This window comes from Lupinus angustifolius, chromosome LG07, assembly GCF_001865875.1.
Source record: "Lupinus angustifolius cultivar Tanjil chromosome LG07, LupAngTanjil_v1.0, whole genome shotgun sequence".
NCBI lineage: Eukaryota > Viridiplantae > Streptophyta > Magnoliopsida > Fabales > Fabaceae > Lupinus > Lupinus angustifolius.
The window spans coordinates 10,735,532-10,754,423 of record NC_032015.1 but is presented as its reverse complement, the minus strand read 5'-3'; the positions used below and the strand labels follow the sequence as shown (position 1 = coordinate 10,754,423).

The 18,892-nt window shown below is 34.4% G+C and overlaps 2 protein-coding genes across 5 annotated transcripts; both read right to left on the bottom strand.

The window, feature by feature from the left end:
- On the bottom strand, window positions 7,048–7,872 carry LOC109352305. Its single transcript, XM_019594230.1, has one exon. It carries the CDS (start codon window positions 7,787–7,789, stop codon window positions 7,274–7,276), a length of 516 nt encoding a protein of 171 aa, XP_019449775.1. The 5' UTR covers window positions 7,790–7,872; the 3' UTR covers window positions 7,048–7,273.
- LOC109352304 (protein S-acyltransferase 8-like) lies at window positions 9,072–17,831 on the bottom strand. 4 transcript variants are annotated; one of them, XM_019594225.1, is made up of 6 exons: window positions 17,400–17,831; window positions 12,905–13,090; window positions 11,524–11,829; window positions 11,169–11,399; window positions 9,537–10,070; window positions 9,072–9,462 (listed from the first exon to the last, which is right to left on the bottom strand). In XM_019594225.1, exons 1-6 carry the CDS (start codon window positions 17,439–17,441, stop codon window positions 9,385–9,387), a joined length of 1,377 nt encoding a protein of 458 aa, XP_019449770.1. In that variant the 5' UTR covers window positions 17,442–17,831; the 3' UTR covers window positions 9,072–9,384. The 4 variants fall into 4 exon arrangements, with proteins under 4 accessions (XP_019449770.1, XP_019449772.1, XP_019449771.1 ...); XM_019594227.1 differs by having other exon boundaries at window positions 9,072–9,524; window positions 9,600–10,070; XM_019594226.1 differs by having other exon boundaries at window positions 9,600–10,070.

Genomic DNA, 18,892 nt, shown 5'->3' with positions numbered 1-18,892 from the left:
TATGAACCTTTATGTAGTTTTTGACCTTTGTAAATCTTGAAATTTCTTCCTTGTTCTTAGATGGAAAAACTATATCTTTGGACAAGGTTAGATGAGTTATTTGTTTGGAAATATTAGAAATTATTTTTAGTATTTGAATATGTTTAAAGGTGATGATTTTAACATCAAAAGAACCTTTAATGTGTTTAGGAAAAAGTTTGTATTTTATTCTCGAAAGTTCATGATGTTGATGAGCTGTTGTTGAAAATATTTCATTTTTAAAAAGTATTATGTTTAAAAGTGGTTTAGCATATTTTACTCTTTGATTTCCAAGTTAAAATAATGATTTGGGAAAAAAGATTATTTATTAAAGTCTTGACTTCATAAATTTAAAGTGTTATGAAGTATTGGATATTAAAGTAATAGAAAATCTTACCTTAGGATTTATTTCTCATGACTATGAAATTAACACTTACTAACCCTTGAGGTTTTTCCTAAAAAATTAGGAGGTGTTAAGATATTCATAAAAAATTGTTGTTGAAAGTGCAAAGTGTCAAGGATAGCACTAGCAATACTTTGCCTATGTTTTGATGAAGACAAGGTTCTATTAAAGCTTGAAGATGGCTCGACAATCAACATGCCTTTTGCTCATTTGGTCATATCTAGACTAGGATATAATTAGAGTCACTTTTTTAAGAAGTCTGGGATGTGTGCCATAGTAAGTGAGTATAAGTGAGGTGAACCTAGGTGCTAGTCTCTCAAGCCATCTTAATTGTCATTTCATATTCATGAGACATATCATCTAGATAATTGTATGTTCATGCATTAATCATCCATGTTATATGTGCATATTAGGCATAATATAATTGCTAGAACATTTATATATGTTGTGCATAATATATGAGAAGTTTACCTTTTGAACCATGTACTTTAATGTGCCAGTTAATCGATTAACGTGGTGACTTAATCGATTAACTCAACTGCTTTTCTGTTAAATCTATGACTTTTGTTACAACTGGTTTCTGTGTCATTTTGTTGCATGGTTAATCGATTAACGGGTAGCCTTAATCGATTAACAGGTCTGTTATTTGTTATAACTGATTTCTGTTTTAACCGTTTAAACTATTTGCAACGAATCCAACTGCCAAAACTACTTGCTATAAATAAGAGGCAACTTCTAGAAAACCACAGCATTGCATTCTATTGTATAGGGTTGATTTTAGAGAGCATTTTTCATTCTGTTTTACTACTTTGCAAGAGAGTTGCGTGTGTGAGAAGAGAGTTGTTATGCTGAATTGATATCTGATTTTTGCATATTGTTTTACATATTCATATGCTCATCTTTATCTTGCTCACATGTTCATGCATTATATAGATTGATAGAGAGATTATTTGATTTCTGTTTTTGATTATCTCACATGATTCTTGATGGCTTGAGTTATTAGTGAGTGGGTTAGTCTTTAGATCTTTTCTTGTAATATGACAAGAATTAATGTGCTTAGTATACCTTACTTTTTTAATTTGTTTTTTTATGTATTTTTGGATTAATCTCTTGGTGTCATATCACCACAGAGATTGAGATTCTTCACCAAGGCTAGGAGGTCTTGATTTGAGGACAAGAATCTTGGCTAGGGCTGTTTCGTGAGAAAGGTTTTCTCACGCGAAGGGAAGAGCCAAACCAAGGATTTAGGGGTCCTAGATTTCAAGAAAGAAGCGTCATATGTGCTTGTAATTGAATTGTTGTGTGTATTCATACTTTTACTCAATATTGTGAAGAAGAAAATCTCCCTTGATCAGGCCTGGATGTAGTTTGCAGTGGACCGCAAATGAACCAGGATAAAAATCCACTTGTTCACTCTTTTTCTCTCTGAATCTTCTTTTCGTTTCTTGTTGTTTAAAATTGAATCTGTAGCTGATATTTTGGATATTCGTTTACTGTCATATGCTTATTATTTGTGCTTAAAATATCTGCTTTATCTATGTTCAATTGATTTTAAATTAGTGTGCAATCTGCCTCTCTGGTCATTCTGTTATGTGCATGAGTTAATCGATTAAGACTAGGTGTTATTCGATTAACTGGGTTGCTTCCAAAAATTGGGTTTTGGTGCAAGAAGCGGTGATTGATAACCGCTACACCTATTCAACCCCCATTCTAGGTGTTCCTTGGCCACTAATACCTAACAATTGCATTTATTTTAATTGACTTAATTTAAAGTGGTAAGAATAACTAAAAGATGTTTAGTGTATAAATTAAGAGTCATTCTTTTTCATGACTATGAAAATAACACTTACTAACCCTTGAGGTTTTTTCCTAAAAAATTAGGAGGTGTTAAGATGTTCATAAAAAAATGTTTTAGTAGTATACTTGAAATAATAAGATTTACCTAAAAGTCTTGACTTTATAAACCTAAAGTGTTATGAAGTCTTAGATGGTAAAATGATTTTAAAATGTGGAATCTTAGTTAATTAGTTAAATGAACTTACTTTAAAATGGTAAGATTTACTTAAAAAGTATTGATTTTGTTTAAATTGACTTACTTTAAAAATGATAAGTCTAGCTTAATGATCTTATTTTAAAATTTTAGTTTTAGTAAAAATGTTTTACTTACAAACAATAAGATTTATGAACTATCAGAAAAATGTAATGAAGTGGAAATACATGTCTAGAAAGATTCTGTCTAAGGAAAGACTTGGTATTTAAGGGTGTCTTTACGACTCACCTTTCTTTCCTGGGAACTAGCCTAATGTATATCCACGGATTACGACATAATTCCGGTAAAAGTTTTATTGAAAATCTTACTTTAAAAAGTGTTATTTGATTGTAAGACTTTCAATGACAAATGATGATTCAAGGATATTCAACCTTGAATTGGATGGATGAAAGCAATTAAATTCATTTTAAATCGCAAGTTTTATCTTCGCGTAAAAAGTTATTTCGTAAGTATAATTATTATCGTCAGTTAACTAATTAATGTTATTTTGACGTAATGAAGAGTTCGTGAGGAGATCGGATCAAGTAAGCTCACCGGAAATAGAGAACCTAGCGACCCGACACACTCAAGTGAGGGAGAATACATCGTGACATAGTAGTGTCCGAGGACACCCGAATCTCCTAAACTATCTCAAAAGTTTGGAGTTATATTTGTGTATTAAGAAAACCCGTACTTAATCAATTATTTTGCATGCCTGGATTTTGTACGGATACTTTCTTAAGTTGAATGATTAAGATAGCTTAAAATATCAAGTATTGTGGTGGCTATCCATGAAGGAACACCACTCGAGAAACTAAAATTCATTGGGCTCGAAAACAGTGGAGAGTTTTGATCCGGTAGCCCAAAAGGGCGAGGAAAATGGTCCTAGTAACTGGACCACCTCGCCCGGGCGAGCCCACCTCACTTGGGTGATGGAGAAAACATCGTGACACAGTGGTGTCCGTATATGCATCCGGACCTCCAAACTCCCTCACAGGTTTGGAGTTGTCTTGGTAATTAAGAAAGCATGTACTTAATCAATTGCATGTTTGTTTGGATTAAGTATAACAATATTTCTTATACCGATTTATGTTATGTTTTTATATGCAAATACCATGTTTACAATTGAATTATAATGTTTGAATGATTATTATGGGAATGATATGCCTGTGATAATTAATAAATTCAAGGTTTAAAAACATGTGATATAAATGAGAAATATTTTCCTTAAGAAAAGTAATTAATATGATAATCACGCTCTTCTCGCTTGAGCAAGACAGCTCTCGCTTGAGCGAGAAGTGGCTAGAGAAAACGAATGTTTTAGCTCGGGATGAGACAACTCTCACTTGAGCTAAAATAGGCACCAAGGGAACTGATTGTTTTCTCGCTTAAGCCACAAATGCCTCAAAATGGATGTGCCCTCGCTTGAGCGAGAGGGCTCAATATAGATATGACTTCTTTTTAAGTCGTCTGAATGATAACTCTCATATATAAGAGCCTAATGGCATGTTTTCCATCAAGAAGTTGTAAAGGTAAATAACTATATGAAATTCTTGAAAGTAATAAAAGTAAGAAATTGCTATGTTAAAGGCGAGGGCTAGAGGGCCCGTTTTGGGCGTTTTTGGTGCTCGAGCGACCATATTTTGCCCGAGCACGGACCAGACAGGTATTTTGACCAAATTTTGATGGATTTGTCGCTTGAGCGACAGTCCCTCGCTTGGGCAAGAACCAGGAAGAGAATTGACTTTGTTTTGATGAGTTCGTCGCTTGAGCGAGAGACATACAATATTTTTTATTGTTTCTCATTGTTTGATTGCTTATGCAACAACACCAACTTGGGTGTGAAGTGTATTTACAATTGGGAAAGACCACGACTCAGATGATTGAGTTTGGTGCCCAAAATTGACAAACTTATACAAGTACCTTTGTTCTTGCGCCTATTTAAGGCAAGGTTTNAGGGCAATGCCCAAAAAGGATTACATGATACCATGCAGCGAGGTTGTTTAACCATAAGAGGCTTGGCCATGTGTTCGTCCAGGATATTCAGCGATGGTTCATAGTGGTAAGGATGTTATTCTTCTATTACGTGATGACGTAAGATCGAGTCCCATGTGAAGTATTCCTTTGGGAGATGTCTTAGGTTGGGTCGATCATATAAAATAATGATTAAAACATTTAATCGGCTAACCTCGATTAGTGTGCATACTCAATATGGATAATGAAGTAGTGGAGAGGAAATTTACGGGAGACGAACGAGCCCCGAGATGTTGAGAGGGATGACGATGGTGGTGGTTTGTCAGCAAAGTTTTGAGGGTGAGTCTAGGTGAGACGAGTCCCTTGTATTCCTGGATGAGGTATTCTGTTGGATCGGACAGTTCTCACAACGCAAACTAGACGATCTCTGACAACCTCTCTTGGCAATTAGGATCAATGAGATGGATGCCTATAAAGTGTTTGATACGACACCGTCCTGAAATGGACAGTTGTTCGAAACAGATCGATAATATATCCTTGCGAGGAATAATTTTGGTGCGTTCAAATCGACTTGTTATGGGACTTGTACTCTTGGTTATTTCTGAATAGTATATTGGGAGGATATTGGTGAAAGGATGGATGAAACAAGCATAACATTCATACATTGTGATTGTGGACTTTGATCTCATAATCTGAGATTATAACATCATTCATCATTGTGCATTTTTATATGTGATGTATATATTGTGTTTATTATGCGTGTTTGTCTGGATGTGATATTCAGTGTAATTCCACGTCATCAATGAGTAATATTCATTAGATGTTTTACGCCCTCTTCCTTCTGTTTGTCTTCTATTCGCTTTTTGTTCAGATGAATCATTCTGCCAGGATTCTGAGTTACCGCTTTTCGATGTCTCAAGATGGGGATGAAGGATTGAGGGAAACAATTATACCTACACAGGCCCTTGTGCTTTTTGATTAGTGTACTTGTGTAGGGTATTTATTTTGTGAGTAGTTTTATTTAGGCGACGATTAGGATTTCGCCTTGCACTTCGTATCAACATTTCATGATATTCTAATGAAGTATGATTCAAAGTTATATTGAGTTATATTTTTATTACCCTTAGGTAATGGTGCTTTTTGATTTTCCACATTGTATGTTACTTAAAGTAATGTTCCGAAAATGAAACGAATATAAGCAAATAAATTTTATATGGCATCATTATAATAAAAAAATACCCATTTTTGAGCAAGAATTTTTTGGAGTAATTTTCGAAGCATTACAAGTTGGAGGAAACTACTAGTCATCTTTTTTTATCTTGTTCTGTTTCCTACATGATTTGGCAAAAGCTTTACTCTTTCTTCAGTCTTACATCTATTATTCATATCGACGTCAAGACTTTATTTTCGTCCCACGGAAATTTGTTAAGGTTGGAGAACAAGAAAAAACAATTGCAGTGGCTCTTCGGTTTGTCATAATTTGGACTATTTTGCACATTAGGAACTAAGTTATCTTTAAAAGTAGGAGACTCCAACTTGATGAGATGATGGAGCTTACTTTTCTGCATTCTTGAAATCCTATCATTCTTTGTTTTCCTTTTTCACTTATTCTTTTGTTGAATGGTTGATTCACCCTTCAAATTGTCTATTTTTTATGTTAATTTAGGAATTTTATGGATAGGAGCATCACTTGTTCTCCTAATTTCTTTATCTTGGATTAATAATGTTATTATTGCTGATAAAAAAACCTCTTCAGTTTTCTCTCTCCTTGAGTTGAGATGTGGTAGCAAATATTAGGCTTTAACTTCCCTCTCTTGAGGTGGGGATATCGAATTATGATGACATCTTTTATTCGCTCTTAATAATTATATAATTAAAAATCAACTCAACCAACAAATCATTTTCACGGCAAGAAGCACATGAGTTTTGGTTCCCTATAATATATACTAATACATATGAGAAAGATAAATTCTTATAACACATAAAAGAAAAAAAAATACTCTTTTATTCCTTTAAGAAGTAAAATAAGCAGTTGATTTAAGAATGAATATGAAGCATTAATGACCCCTAATGTGTGTGGATATCCGCTGGGTCTACTACATGTTCGTCCATAGGTACCTAGTGGATTCACAGTCACAGGTATCCAAAACTTGCTTTATTCCTTTCCGCCAGCAAGGGACAAAAACTTTGTGCCTAGTTTTAAGCCAAGAAGAGGAGGGAAGGGAGGTAAGAAAAATTGTAAGAAAAACTATGTTGTTTCCATGCTGCCTTCTGTGTTGTCGGGTATAGAAGGGGATGGGGAGATGATCAGATTGTGGACTCCTCTATCAGTAACTCAGTTACTGACTCGAATGTTACATCGGCTAAGTTACTGCACTTGAAAGATAGTATGCATACTGCTAGCAAAATTCGGAGCTCGGGAAATAGCATGGAAATGTCCTATAATGGCTGTGAGGAGGCTCTGATTACGAAATTTGCAGAATTGGAGGAAAGGAATAGGATTGGTTTGACAAACAGGAGAGTGGTCCTTTAAAGTTTTAATTGCCTTAATTTTCATTCTGCAAATTATATCTTAAATAACTCGCGTTGCATATAAATTTTTGCTTGTATAAAGAAGCATAAATAATCAAATCAATAAACATGGTGCCTTCAATTACAATTGAACAAATTAAAATGAAGAAATTACATAATGATGTTCAATTTAATTAAATAACAGAAATATGCTATATGATGATTTTATTAATTTCTCACTCTCCAAATTGCACTCCAATTGAGACCCAAAGGGTGTCCTGAGTCCCACATAGTCCTATGGCTGATTACAAAATAAGACTAAGTTTATGTTTAGGACTCTAGGGAAGCATGTCCGTAGCAAAAGATGCTAAATTACTAAGCAAGAATATATCTTTGTTTAGGGCAGAAATAGCGGGGTTGCTAATTTTTTCTGCAGCCAATGCTCTATCACAAGTTGTAGGTCCATCACCACTAACTTTGGCATCATAGCTTGCAGTCATTGAATCCTCCTTCAACTCACCCAATGCACTTCTGAATGATCCAACCACTCCATCATAATCAAAAGTTGCACATTCTTTTATGGCTGCTGATGAAGGGTTTGTCTTCATCACACCCTTCAAGAAATTCTGACCTTCTATGCTCTTCTTCAATGCAAACTGGAGAATGTACTTAGAGAGTTCACCATAGTTTTTCGCTGTAACGAGTTTGGGATCGGCTTTCAGAATTTGCAGGCAGCGTCCGTTATCATTGACTTTCTTGCATAATTCATCAAACAAGTTGGCCCCTGATGCTGGCAAAATAATAGCATAAGATGTAAGGATCAAGGAAAGGGTGAAGAACAAGGAAGGATTCATTTTTTTTTTTTTTTGTGGAGAGAAAGTTGGTGAGTGCAAGTTCTAAGGGCCCTTTGGAGAGTAGAGAGGATGCATTGTTAACCATCATGGGGTTATATTTTTATAGCCACTAAAAATCTAAATTTAGGAAAATCAGCATAATCTTAGTGATCTATATATGTAGTGAATGGTATTAGCATTGAAAGGTAAATAATAGTTTTGGTCAAACCGTATTTTAAGCCCTACAAGTTTCTTGGTTGTTAATATTTCGATTTCTTTGGTCAAAAACCTAGTAATAGTAAATGTATTGGGTAACCACGCCAAGAATGATGAATGTGCAATATTTAGTAATAAAATGGCATGATCACTTAAAAATGACTCTGCATTACCTTATACTAACCATGAGTACATCTGTACATGCAGAATTAAACATATGCCGTCTCTAACTAGAAACTGTCATAATAAAACATTTCTTTATATGATCCAATATCAAGATTATAAAAGTCTTATATATTGAAATGGATTGGAATGAAAACAATGGAGTATTATGTTCTTTCATGCACTGATAAGGGTAATGTTGGCAATCCTGGCCCATTTCTACAACTAGTACAATAGGATAAATTCTTGATATGTAAGAGAAAAACTTTATATACATATACCACATGTCATATTTAAAGACAAATATATTTATATTTCTTGGTGCCATTATTTAGGACTAATTTTAATTAGAAATAAAATTTTAGTGTGTTGTGAATATTTTATTTTTTGTAACTACATACATTCATCTCCATACAAGTTTTTCTGCTTATTCCAAGGAGACATTCATTTGTTTTTATTATAATATATATATATAGAGTGGTCATCCATTTTCTTAGATCCAACGGACCAAATAGGCGAGTGCAATAAGTGATGAGAGAGAAAGAGAGAAATCTTAAATAACTTATAAGTTTCACCCATTTGGTCTGTTGGATCTAAGAAAATGAATAGCTGAGATTGAATGTAATTAGTGTAACTTAAAATGAGTGTAAACAAATCCCTTATGTAACAGTTGAGAATGTAGCTTAAGAAATTATGGATCTTTTATATGTTTATGTTCATTTCATCTCATCTAAGGATCAGCAACTTTTAACAGAATTCAGATTTTGTATTTTTTTAAAATTATTACGATCAGATGAGGGGGGAAACAGAAAATAGAGAAAGAAATGGACAGCCTCTCCACACAATCAGAAGGTAGAATAAGCAGCAATATCCATAACTTTGAATTTAATCCAAGAACAGAATACTTACATGTAGAATAGTACTGAGCAAAGATGCAAAAGCAAATATTGGAGTATTGGACTATGGCAAAATGATGTATATAAAAATAAATAAAATAAAAACTATTCCTTCTTCACTCAAACCAATTACACACAACTCTATTCTTTCCAAAAGAGCTAAAATTACACAAAAAGGACAATTAAGTTTTTGTATTGAATGCCTCAATCAATTCAATTCCCACTCCTATAATGATAAAACCTAATAAACAAACTTTTTTTTCCATTTTTAATATCTAAGTAACCACATCATCTAATGTTGATGATGTAATGTGCAAATATCAAAAGACAAACAACTCCAGGTCATTGGTGCACCTCCTTCGAAACAACAGCGCTTCTGTCACTGACATTCGAACTGGCAAGGATTTCCTGTCCAATTTCCTTCAAACAACAGCGCTTCTTTCACTGATATTCGAACTGGCAAGTATTTCCTGTCCAATTTCCTTCGAAACAACAGCACTTCTTTCACTGACATTTGAACTGGCAAGGATTTCCTGTCCATTTTCCTTCGAAACAACAGCGCTTCTTTCACTGACATTCGAACTGGCAAGGGTTTCCTGTCCAATTTCCCAGCTTCCACTTCTTCCATGATTCGAGTGCCTTGCTTCAGATCGGGTTGTTGGAGCTCGACCTGAGTTCAAAACAGAATCAACGTCAGATGTATTATGGGGTGGTCCATTGCTCCCTCTGCTCTGGATATCCTCATAAATTTCTTCGATATTCCGACGCTTAGATAACTTTAACAGGTCTTCACCAATATCTAGATCATCTTGAACCTTAGAACGGGCATCTCCACCCAAATCTTGTTCAGGTTCCCGAGCAATGACTGGAGGGGGTGGCCTTGGTACCTCTTCTTGGACAAAAGCACGGAAATTGTTCCTCGAGGGCTTTACTTGTGTACAAAACACTTCCAGGAAGTTATTTAAACAACCCCGACTATAAACATTGATCCTGTCATCAGATCTGTAGCGGAAATTTTCGTAGGTGGTCTGCAAAACAAGGGATGATCATGTAGGTGATGAAGATACTCTTGTAACAGAAGAACTCTTTAAGAATCAATTTCCACAAAACCAACCATTATTATTATAAATTATACCAATATAGAACGTGCTCATCCCTATAAAAATCAGCATGTTCAACACACAACTTGGTATGTTGTGTATAAATAAAAACATTGGGATATGACTTCTCAAATCTGGGTACTACTAGTGAACCAGGTTTGACTATAATTGAATACAAGGAAGAGATTAACCAACCTTATGAAGATTTAAAACAATAATTATATAATTCTCTTATTTACCCAATACCACATACCGAACTCACGGCACCATGTAATACATGACATCTTCCACCATAAAGTAAGCAAAACTTTTGGCTACCTTAAAAAACAATAGTGCATTTTGATTCTGAGCTCTACAATGTGATTTTATCCATGTTCACCCAACCTTAACTGGGACATAAATATAACGATAGAGTCTTAATCCCACTAGGTGCAGTCGGCTACATGGGTCGAACGACATCATAATGCTCTATCATAAATCATGTTTATTGACAAAATATTAACCTCTAATTTTTTCCTAATCGTTTCACCTATGGGTTTTCTGGGCCTCCCCCGATCTCTAGAAATTAGAGTAACTTCCATTTAATCTACTCTCCTTATTGAGACTTCTAAGTTCTAACAGTCTCCTCCACATATGTCCAAACCACCTAAGGCATGATTCAACCATCTTTTCTATAGTAGAAGCTACTCCAACTTTCTCCCAAATGCATTCATTTTTACTCCTATTTTGTCTAGCGTCCACTAAACTAACACACATTCTTATCTCTTGTCACTGGGATGTAAATCATAGATGAAAATAAATTGAAGCATTGTATGGCTTTCCTGCAAAAGGTGTCTGGGTGGGTTGAAAAAATTGCAGTCATATCTATTTAAAAGTATTTTTAATAAAATAGTTTATTGTTTCCGTGAAATAAATATAATATCTAAATATTCCCATCGTGAAGCAAGTCTATAGTTAATTAGGTATAGTGAACAATGAGATATAAACATGCTATTAGATTCAAAAATGTAAAGGAACTTGGCTGACCTGATTTGTGGCAATAAGGTACAAATGAAAGCCAGTCAGTCCACCTACAAACCAGAGAGATATAAAACAATAAACCATTAGTACAACTGATGCAGGGGATTCTTTTATTGCATTCCAGACTGTGCCCTCGCGATCCAGTAGAACCTTGATGTAGAATGCTGAGAAGGAAAATACATAGATACATAGAATAGTGGCCGACGAAACGAACATAAAGAAATAACGGTAGTTCCTCTGCACATTGGAAAGTCCAAAATAAATAAATAAAATAACAAAGAAAAAAGTAAAAAGTCAAGAATATCAATGAAGGAAACAGGCATCATAAGATCAACTACATTGTGAATGTCAGGCATCATACCAGTCCAATGCATTGGCCCACCCATGGGCAATGGTGATCAAATCGCTCAACACAGTTGTTGCAAATGGAGCAATGCGAGCAACGAGGAGGACGATACAACATACAAGTGTCACAATACTTCACCTTCACAGGATGGCCATTGACCATTACTTCCTTAGATCGAGGGAACTGAAGGCTTGGTGTTTGTCGTCCCCCAATATCTACAGTAACGGACGATTCATAATGGATTTCTTCCTCTGGTGGATGTAAGTTCCTTGGAATAATGCCCGGATCACGCGAAGAAGTAAGAGAGAGAAGAATCAGTACCTATAAACATAAACAAGGAGAGCATAAATGTCAAACCCTATATCAGTAAAGAAGCTTAAAAAGGAAAAATTAAAATTCAATAACAAGTTTTCCCCAGGACCATTGGTTAAATAGAAGAAAAAGCTATCAGTGAAACAGCAGGAAGTAAATGTGTCAAAGGTGAATCATACATGGACTTAGGTAAGGTCATGTATATTCGATCTGACTCTCCCAGTTCATAACCCACAGTGGTGGGAGTATTGTGCACTTGGCCACTCTTATTGAAAGGTTTAAGCAAGGCTTAATTCAAGATTTCAGCCCGTTGAATGTTAATAAGTAATCGAAAAACATGGGTTGGATAGGCTATGGTTCCTTGCTGTCTGTAGTTGTGCTTAATGTTGTAAACATCTTTCAAACTTGCACTAAAATGAAAGAAAAAAATAATAAGGATTTCCATGGTGTACAACGTCAATTTCTACACATGAGAATCAGATCTGCCAGTTTTTGGGAGAAGGAATTCCTCGATTATGCAACTGTTATACTCTTCTCTATTTCTTTTTTCTTGTTATTTAAATATCTTTCTAATTTCTTTCCTCTCTTTGAGATCTCCTACTTGTATATTTCTAGGGCACCTGATGTATCTAGATTAAGTATCAAAAAAATTAAAAAATTAATGAAGCTTGATTCTTCCGATGTTTATTTTCTTCAATTCGTAAGCTATGGTTAAAGGAAAAACTTGATACGAGCTGGAGAAAGAGAATTGAAAAAGGACCATTTAGATGAGACAGTAGAAAGCAGTTTCTGCATAGCAAGCAATAACCTATTTCAAAATTTGACTATGGAGCATACAGCATGACAAGTTTTAGCTATGCACATAACAATATAAAAAATCAGATGACAAACAAACAAAAAACTTCAGACTTTGGTGTCGAAAGCAAGTATATTTGGATGCGATAGTAGAGAGCAATTTCTGTATACCATGTGATAAACTACTTAAAATTTGGCGTACAGAGCATACAACATGACAAGTTTCAGCGATGCATATAACATGTATCAAAACATAATGACAAACAAAGAAATATTTAACAGAACTTACATAAATGTTAAAGACAACTGCCAACACCAAAACTGCATATCCTGCATAGTGTAAAGGAAATTGATGCAGAAGATGTCTCCCCACAAATACACTAAAGATGATGACTGGGACTATAATCAGCAACAAGGTCACAATCAGTGACTTAGCATCAGGCCCAAATATCAACCTTCCTCCAAATAGGAATTTCTGCACAAGATCAGGAGAAAAGTTTGATGTGAAATAAGATTTCAATATGTGACAGCAAATAGTTCATTGCAAACTAACACCTCCAAAATTAGTCATAAATATGGACAAACTTAGCAAAATTCCTCATCATTTCAAGCGGATAACATTATAGCTTAGAAACAAAGTTCTAACAAAAGCTGAAACATTTTAATATTTTCCATTTAAACAATCTTAAGAGACAATATTTATTCTCTTCTTTACAAATAAGTTTCTGAAAATTTCTATAATTTGATTACTTTCTATAATTCAAAATGTATCTATCAATAATTAGAAATGTTAATATAGTAACTAATTCAGAAAATGTTCAGGAGACATAAAATAATATTTTTATTTATCTACAACAAAGTAATATCTACTACAGTGTCAATTGAGCAAGGGCCGCAGCATCGCTGCCTGGATGTAGCGAAAAAATAATCAATGGTTCCTGCATTTGCGTGAATGAATGTGGGTAAAGAAGATAATTCATCAGTCTCGGATATGAATCAGAACATAGAATATAGGTACTCTTACAGGTAAATCAATGAAAATAGAAGACGCAATGATTAAGAGGACAATCAATTTTATGTTTCTACAAGAAACTAAGAGATTTGGTGAAAAGGCAAGGGAATTAGATGCTTCAGTTATTAAGTTGTGGTACACTAGTAAGACAAGATCGATAAGTGTGGTGGGAATAATTATAGAGAAGGAATGGAAGAAAGGTGTGGTTGATGTAAAAAGAATAAGAGATAGGATCATAGCTCTAAAGTTTGTAGCAAAGAAAGACAATTTATGTGATAAGTACTTATACGCCTCAGCTAGGGCAAGGGGTATATCACAAGATAAAGTTGAGAGGATTTGGAAGGAATAATCCAAGGAATGCCTTTAGGAGAAAGGGTTTTGCTATGAGGGGATCTCAATGGACATGTAGGGAGGGACACTAAAGGAAATGATGGTTTTCATGGGTATGATGGCATAAGTGTTTAAAATTGCGGTTGTAGTCGCGATTGTGGTAATGGTTGCGATTACTACAATTGCAGTCATTGCCGCCGTTGCGATGCGGATTGCGCCTGTTGCAGTATGAATTATTTTGTGATTCAAAAAATATTCTTGAATTTGATGCAGTCCAAATGCGGTCCGATGCGGTTGCGTTGTGGCCCGATGCGGTTGCGTTGTGGCCCGATGCGGTCGCATCATTGTGATTCAGAGTCACACTGCAATTGCAGTGTGATGTGATTGCGGCGGTCACCACAACCGCAATATTGCGGCTACATCAGGTGATGCTATCCACAATTTAAGAAGTTGGGAAAGTAAACAGATATAAGAGTGGGATTGCATGTTCTTAAGTCAACCTTTCTAATTCTACCCTCTTCTGTAAACACATGAGCAATGTGTTAAACCTTAAAATAAAACACTTTGCAGCACACCCTCCTCCCCTTTTCCCCCTTTCTGTAGTAGTGAATAAGCTCTGTAATATTTGGCCAGCCACTCAAATCTCAACCTATGGACCTGCACTCTTTTCATACCAGTAGATCCCAAACAGATGCCAACACTTTGTGGTGGTGTGCTGTTTTCACTGTTCTTTGGAGTATATAGTTGGAAAAGTCCCGTATGAAATTTGGTGACTATATCTCAACTTTTGATTTTGTTTGGGATAGGGTCACTCTTTTGGCATCACTTTCGTGCTCTGCTGATGGGTCCTTTTAGTATGGAAGACATAAAGAGGGATTGGAATTTAGCATGCTTTGTTGCATAGCTCTAGATCCTAGATTAGCTGTTTGTTTTTTGTTTTTTTGTGAGCATGTCTTACCCTCTTCTTTGTACAATTCTCTTCACATCTAATTTCTTTTAAGACAAAAGATGACTTTTCCAACTAATATCCTTCTTTTATTATTTAAGAACAAAAGAAATATTAAGGGAAAATGATTCTCTAGATAGTTTAGGTGTGGATTGGGAGATCTTCCTTAGGAGCTGGAGGAATAAAAGCATGCTAGTGAGTGTGAAGAGGTTTTACTTCTGGAACATAGTTGGAGGCATCAGCCCAAACTTTACCTAATCAAGGATGTTATGTGATTTTATTTGTCTTTCTCCTTCATATCTGTTATCTATAGTATAGACATGATATTAGTTCCTTTTAGCATTTTCATACCACCATGCATCTATTATTCTGTTTCGAACAAATATTAAGTGTGTTCAGATAGTGTATTGTACATCTCTCCAAGTTCATAAACTAATAGGGTTTCATCATATTCTACACCTATGAAGTAAAACAGACACGAGACACCAAACAATCATGAAAGAAATAACCACCCACTGTATGCCAGACAACCTCTTGTTAGTTGCAGAATATCTTCAAATAATTTCTGCCATGATTCTGCTGGGACTCTGGGATTCCGTAGTTAATACTTAGTAGCAATAACTATCCAACCAACATCACCACCACCAACCATTACTAGCCACCATCCATCTCCAATAAAATCACCGTAAACTGCAGATAGGTATGCAAGCACCAAAGACCAAAATTTATTTATACAACTACAAGACAATTGAAATTTGTGTATTTAATCTTCCTAAGTTATTTCTCTCAAAAGGGCAGCCCAGTAAAGAGGCTGGGGGGCTATTCAAAGGATTTGAATCCATGACCTCCAGGTCACAAGGCGAACAACCTTAACGTTGTGCCGAGACTCACCCTCTAATGTTGTTTCTCCACAAAAAAAAAATCAAATCATCACAGTTCTCATAAACCCACAGTTTTTGCATATCATCAATTGCAATTACAGTGCACATAGAAGATTCCCTGTACTGCAACAAATTAAGGCACTCTAAGCCTTACGCTAACGTTTGCCCCATCATTGTGGAGTTTATTCTGCCACAAGACATGTTAACTCATACTGAACATAACATAGACCCCACTATGATGCTCCAGCTCACCATCCCATGTTAAGCCAATAAAACTAAAACCACAACCTATCTCACCTATATGATAAACATTCTCAAACTTCACATTTTATCTTTAGTCGGAAAGGAGAATATCACCCAAAAATACAGAAACTCCGCCATACTAGCATTACTTCTAGCACAAAATCAACCAGATAAAAAGGGCAAGATTTATGGCAAGGCTCTGTCTTTATGGTCCGTTGGTCTATTTGGCTGAAAGGAACAATAGAATTTTCGACCATTCCTTTTCAACTTGGTTATGTCTAGGTTTAGGGTTACTTTTTTGGCTTTACTCTGGTGCAAATCCCATGGGCTTCTTAGTGGTGTTCAAAATGTAGATATGCAGAGAGACTGGCATGCTTTATTCCATGACCATTTACATCGTTCTAGATTTTCCTTTTGGTTTTTGTTAGGATTTCCTATCCTCTTCATGTAACATTCTCCCTTATTCTAATAAATAATAACTTTTCTTTTCTTATGAAGAAAAAAAAGAATCAATAAGATATATATACCAAACATGGAGTTCATCTTTATCCAATACTTATAGAGAACATAAAAACAGGAGCAAGCTAATAATAATTACCTGTCTAAAATGATATATTTCTTATATAGAACTATAAGATGCAATAGTTTCTCCTATCTAGACTCCATCAGTTTACTAACAAAGTCAAGCAGAACACCCCATATAAACAGGCACAGTGTGTTTGGGAACTGTTTGCAAAGCTAAGCTTTAATGAGTTAGGTTTTGCAAACTTGATTTTGAAACTGATTTACATTGGATACTTTGTTCTTAAAAGTGAGTTTGACATGATGAATATTTTTTAATATTATTAATATGTGTAGTTACCAATTCTGAGAAAGTAACTAATATCCTAAAGGTATTACCCTAGGAGTAATAGTTGAAAATTAAAACCTAATTTTGATGAAAGGAGAGTAAAAGTTAATTCTTTTTCAACAAAGGTTATAGCTAATTAAAGTTTAGAAATGCCAAACACCTTGAAAATTTTCAAAACACAGACACAACAATTACAGGACATAGACATAACTGTTCATTCAAATTGACAGTTCCAAAAGGTCATAATCTCACTCCACTAGCTCAACACAACACACAAAGTGCCTAAAATTGAAAGCACACTCCAAAATTAAAAACTTTACCCCATCACTCACTTTGAATCATCAAGCAACAACATAAACAGCATTAGAAATTCAAAACCCATCATTACTAAGCATTAACCCTTTTAAAAATTTAAGAAAAAACAAACAAATAAACCAAATCTAAAGCATACCCAGATGGAAAATCAAACATTATAAACTAAAATTCATATAAACAAGCAGAGAGAAAGAGAAGAAACATTACATTACTTCCTTTCCATGCTTCAAACACACGCTTAGCTGCCATTAAAATAGAAGAAGCACCAAGTCCTCACAACACTATCATGCAAACTGTTATCGTCGTTCTCATCTCAGCAACGCATTCAATTCCGCCACTGCCACTGATTTCGGATTCAAAAAGGGTAAGAATCTGAGGTTACACGATGTGGGTTTCGCTTAGAATGTGAAAAGAAAACTTGTAGAGAGAGGAAATGGGGTGTGTGATTCAAAGATTTGGGTTTGGAATTTACAAGTTTGATGAAAAGGAACGGTATTTTTTGGGGGAAACAAAAACAAGGAAAGTGAAACAGTGATGAAGAAGAAAGAGAAGGATGGGGCGTTGTTTTTTTGTTGAGACCTGAACCCTCTTCTTCAGTGAAATTGTCAAATTCGTCACCAGAAAAAGGAGAAGTTACAAATCTTCATGTATTTTAATTTGCTTCTATTTAACTCTTGATTTTTGTAAAATTTATTAGAGTCCTAAAATATTATTTGTTACTTTAAAAGCTTTTAATATAAGCACATAGGGCAAAAATATAGTGCTGCGTAAAAAACAATATAAAATATCTTACAAAAAGGTAATAAAAATATTTGAGGTTGTCTTATAATAAGGAACAAATTAGGTATATTTATTATTTGAATGAATTCATTACTTAATAATATTTTGAATTCTTAGTGTGAATTTCTAATTTTATTTGACCCAAAAAGCTTAAGAATATTTTTCAAAAAAGGAGAAATTTTAATATTTTTTCATTTAATTAAATGATAAAAATTAACACAATAATCTGTACAGAGGTTACAAGTTTGTTACACCAATTAAAAATAATAAAATAAGTTTGTATCATGTTGCTTGTTAAATTCAAAAATAATTTATTTGTACTCATCTCCTAAAATTAATAAATACTTACAAACTTTTCTAAACTAGAGATATAGAAAATATGTGTTGTTATTGGATTTCTATCATTAAGAAAAGCGTATCGCTTATAACAATATACTAAAAAAATATCATAACATGTAGAGAAAGTATAAGAGAGAAATATTAGAGAATTTCAATGGGTGTTCAAGTGGTACATGTTTGATTCCCCTTAAGTAAGAATTCGGGTTTGAGTCTTGTAGATGGAAAAAATGCCCGTTGGGAGAGTTAGCCCTACGTTCCTGTGGATATTCTCAGCTCGGACAGGATTGCCTCCGGTGCGAGATTACATATAGGAAACAAAAAAAAAATAGGGTAGCTCAAAATTTGAGTCGCTCATCTCCTCATTTCAAGATGTATGTAAGCAAATACTTTTTATCTTCTCTTTTTAATTATTTGATTTTTCATTATTTAATAATAAATATTCTCTTTTTATTTATTAATTTTAGTTCTTAATAAATAATAATATTTAAAGTTTTAATTTTCATAAAATAATAATGATTCATTTATTAAACTTTTTCATAAATAATATTAAATATTCATTTTCTTTAATAAGTAATGTTACA

Excerpts from the sequence above, each read along its gene's own strand:
- LOC109352305 (XM_019594230.1), bottom strand. The coding sequence starts at position 7,789 with ATGAATCCTTCCTTGTTCTTCACCCTTTCCTTGATCCTTACATCTTAT.
- LOC109352304 (XM_019594225.1), bottom strand. The coding sequence starts at position 17,441 with ATGGCAGCTAAGCGTGTGTTTGAAGCATGGAAAGGAAGTAAT. Across the intron at positions 11,400-11,523 it reads TGGGCCAATGCATTGGACTG|AGGAACTACCGTTATTTCTT; the intron begins GTATGATGCCTG and ends TCCAATGTGCAG. Across the intron at positions 10,071-11,168 it reads ACCTTATTGCCACAAATCAG|ACCACCTACGAAAATTTCCG; the intron begins GTCAGCCAAGTT and ends CTTGTTTTGCAG.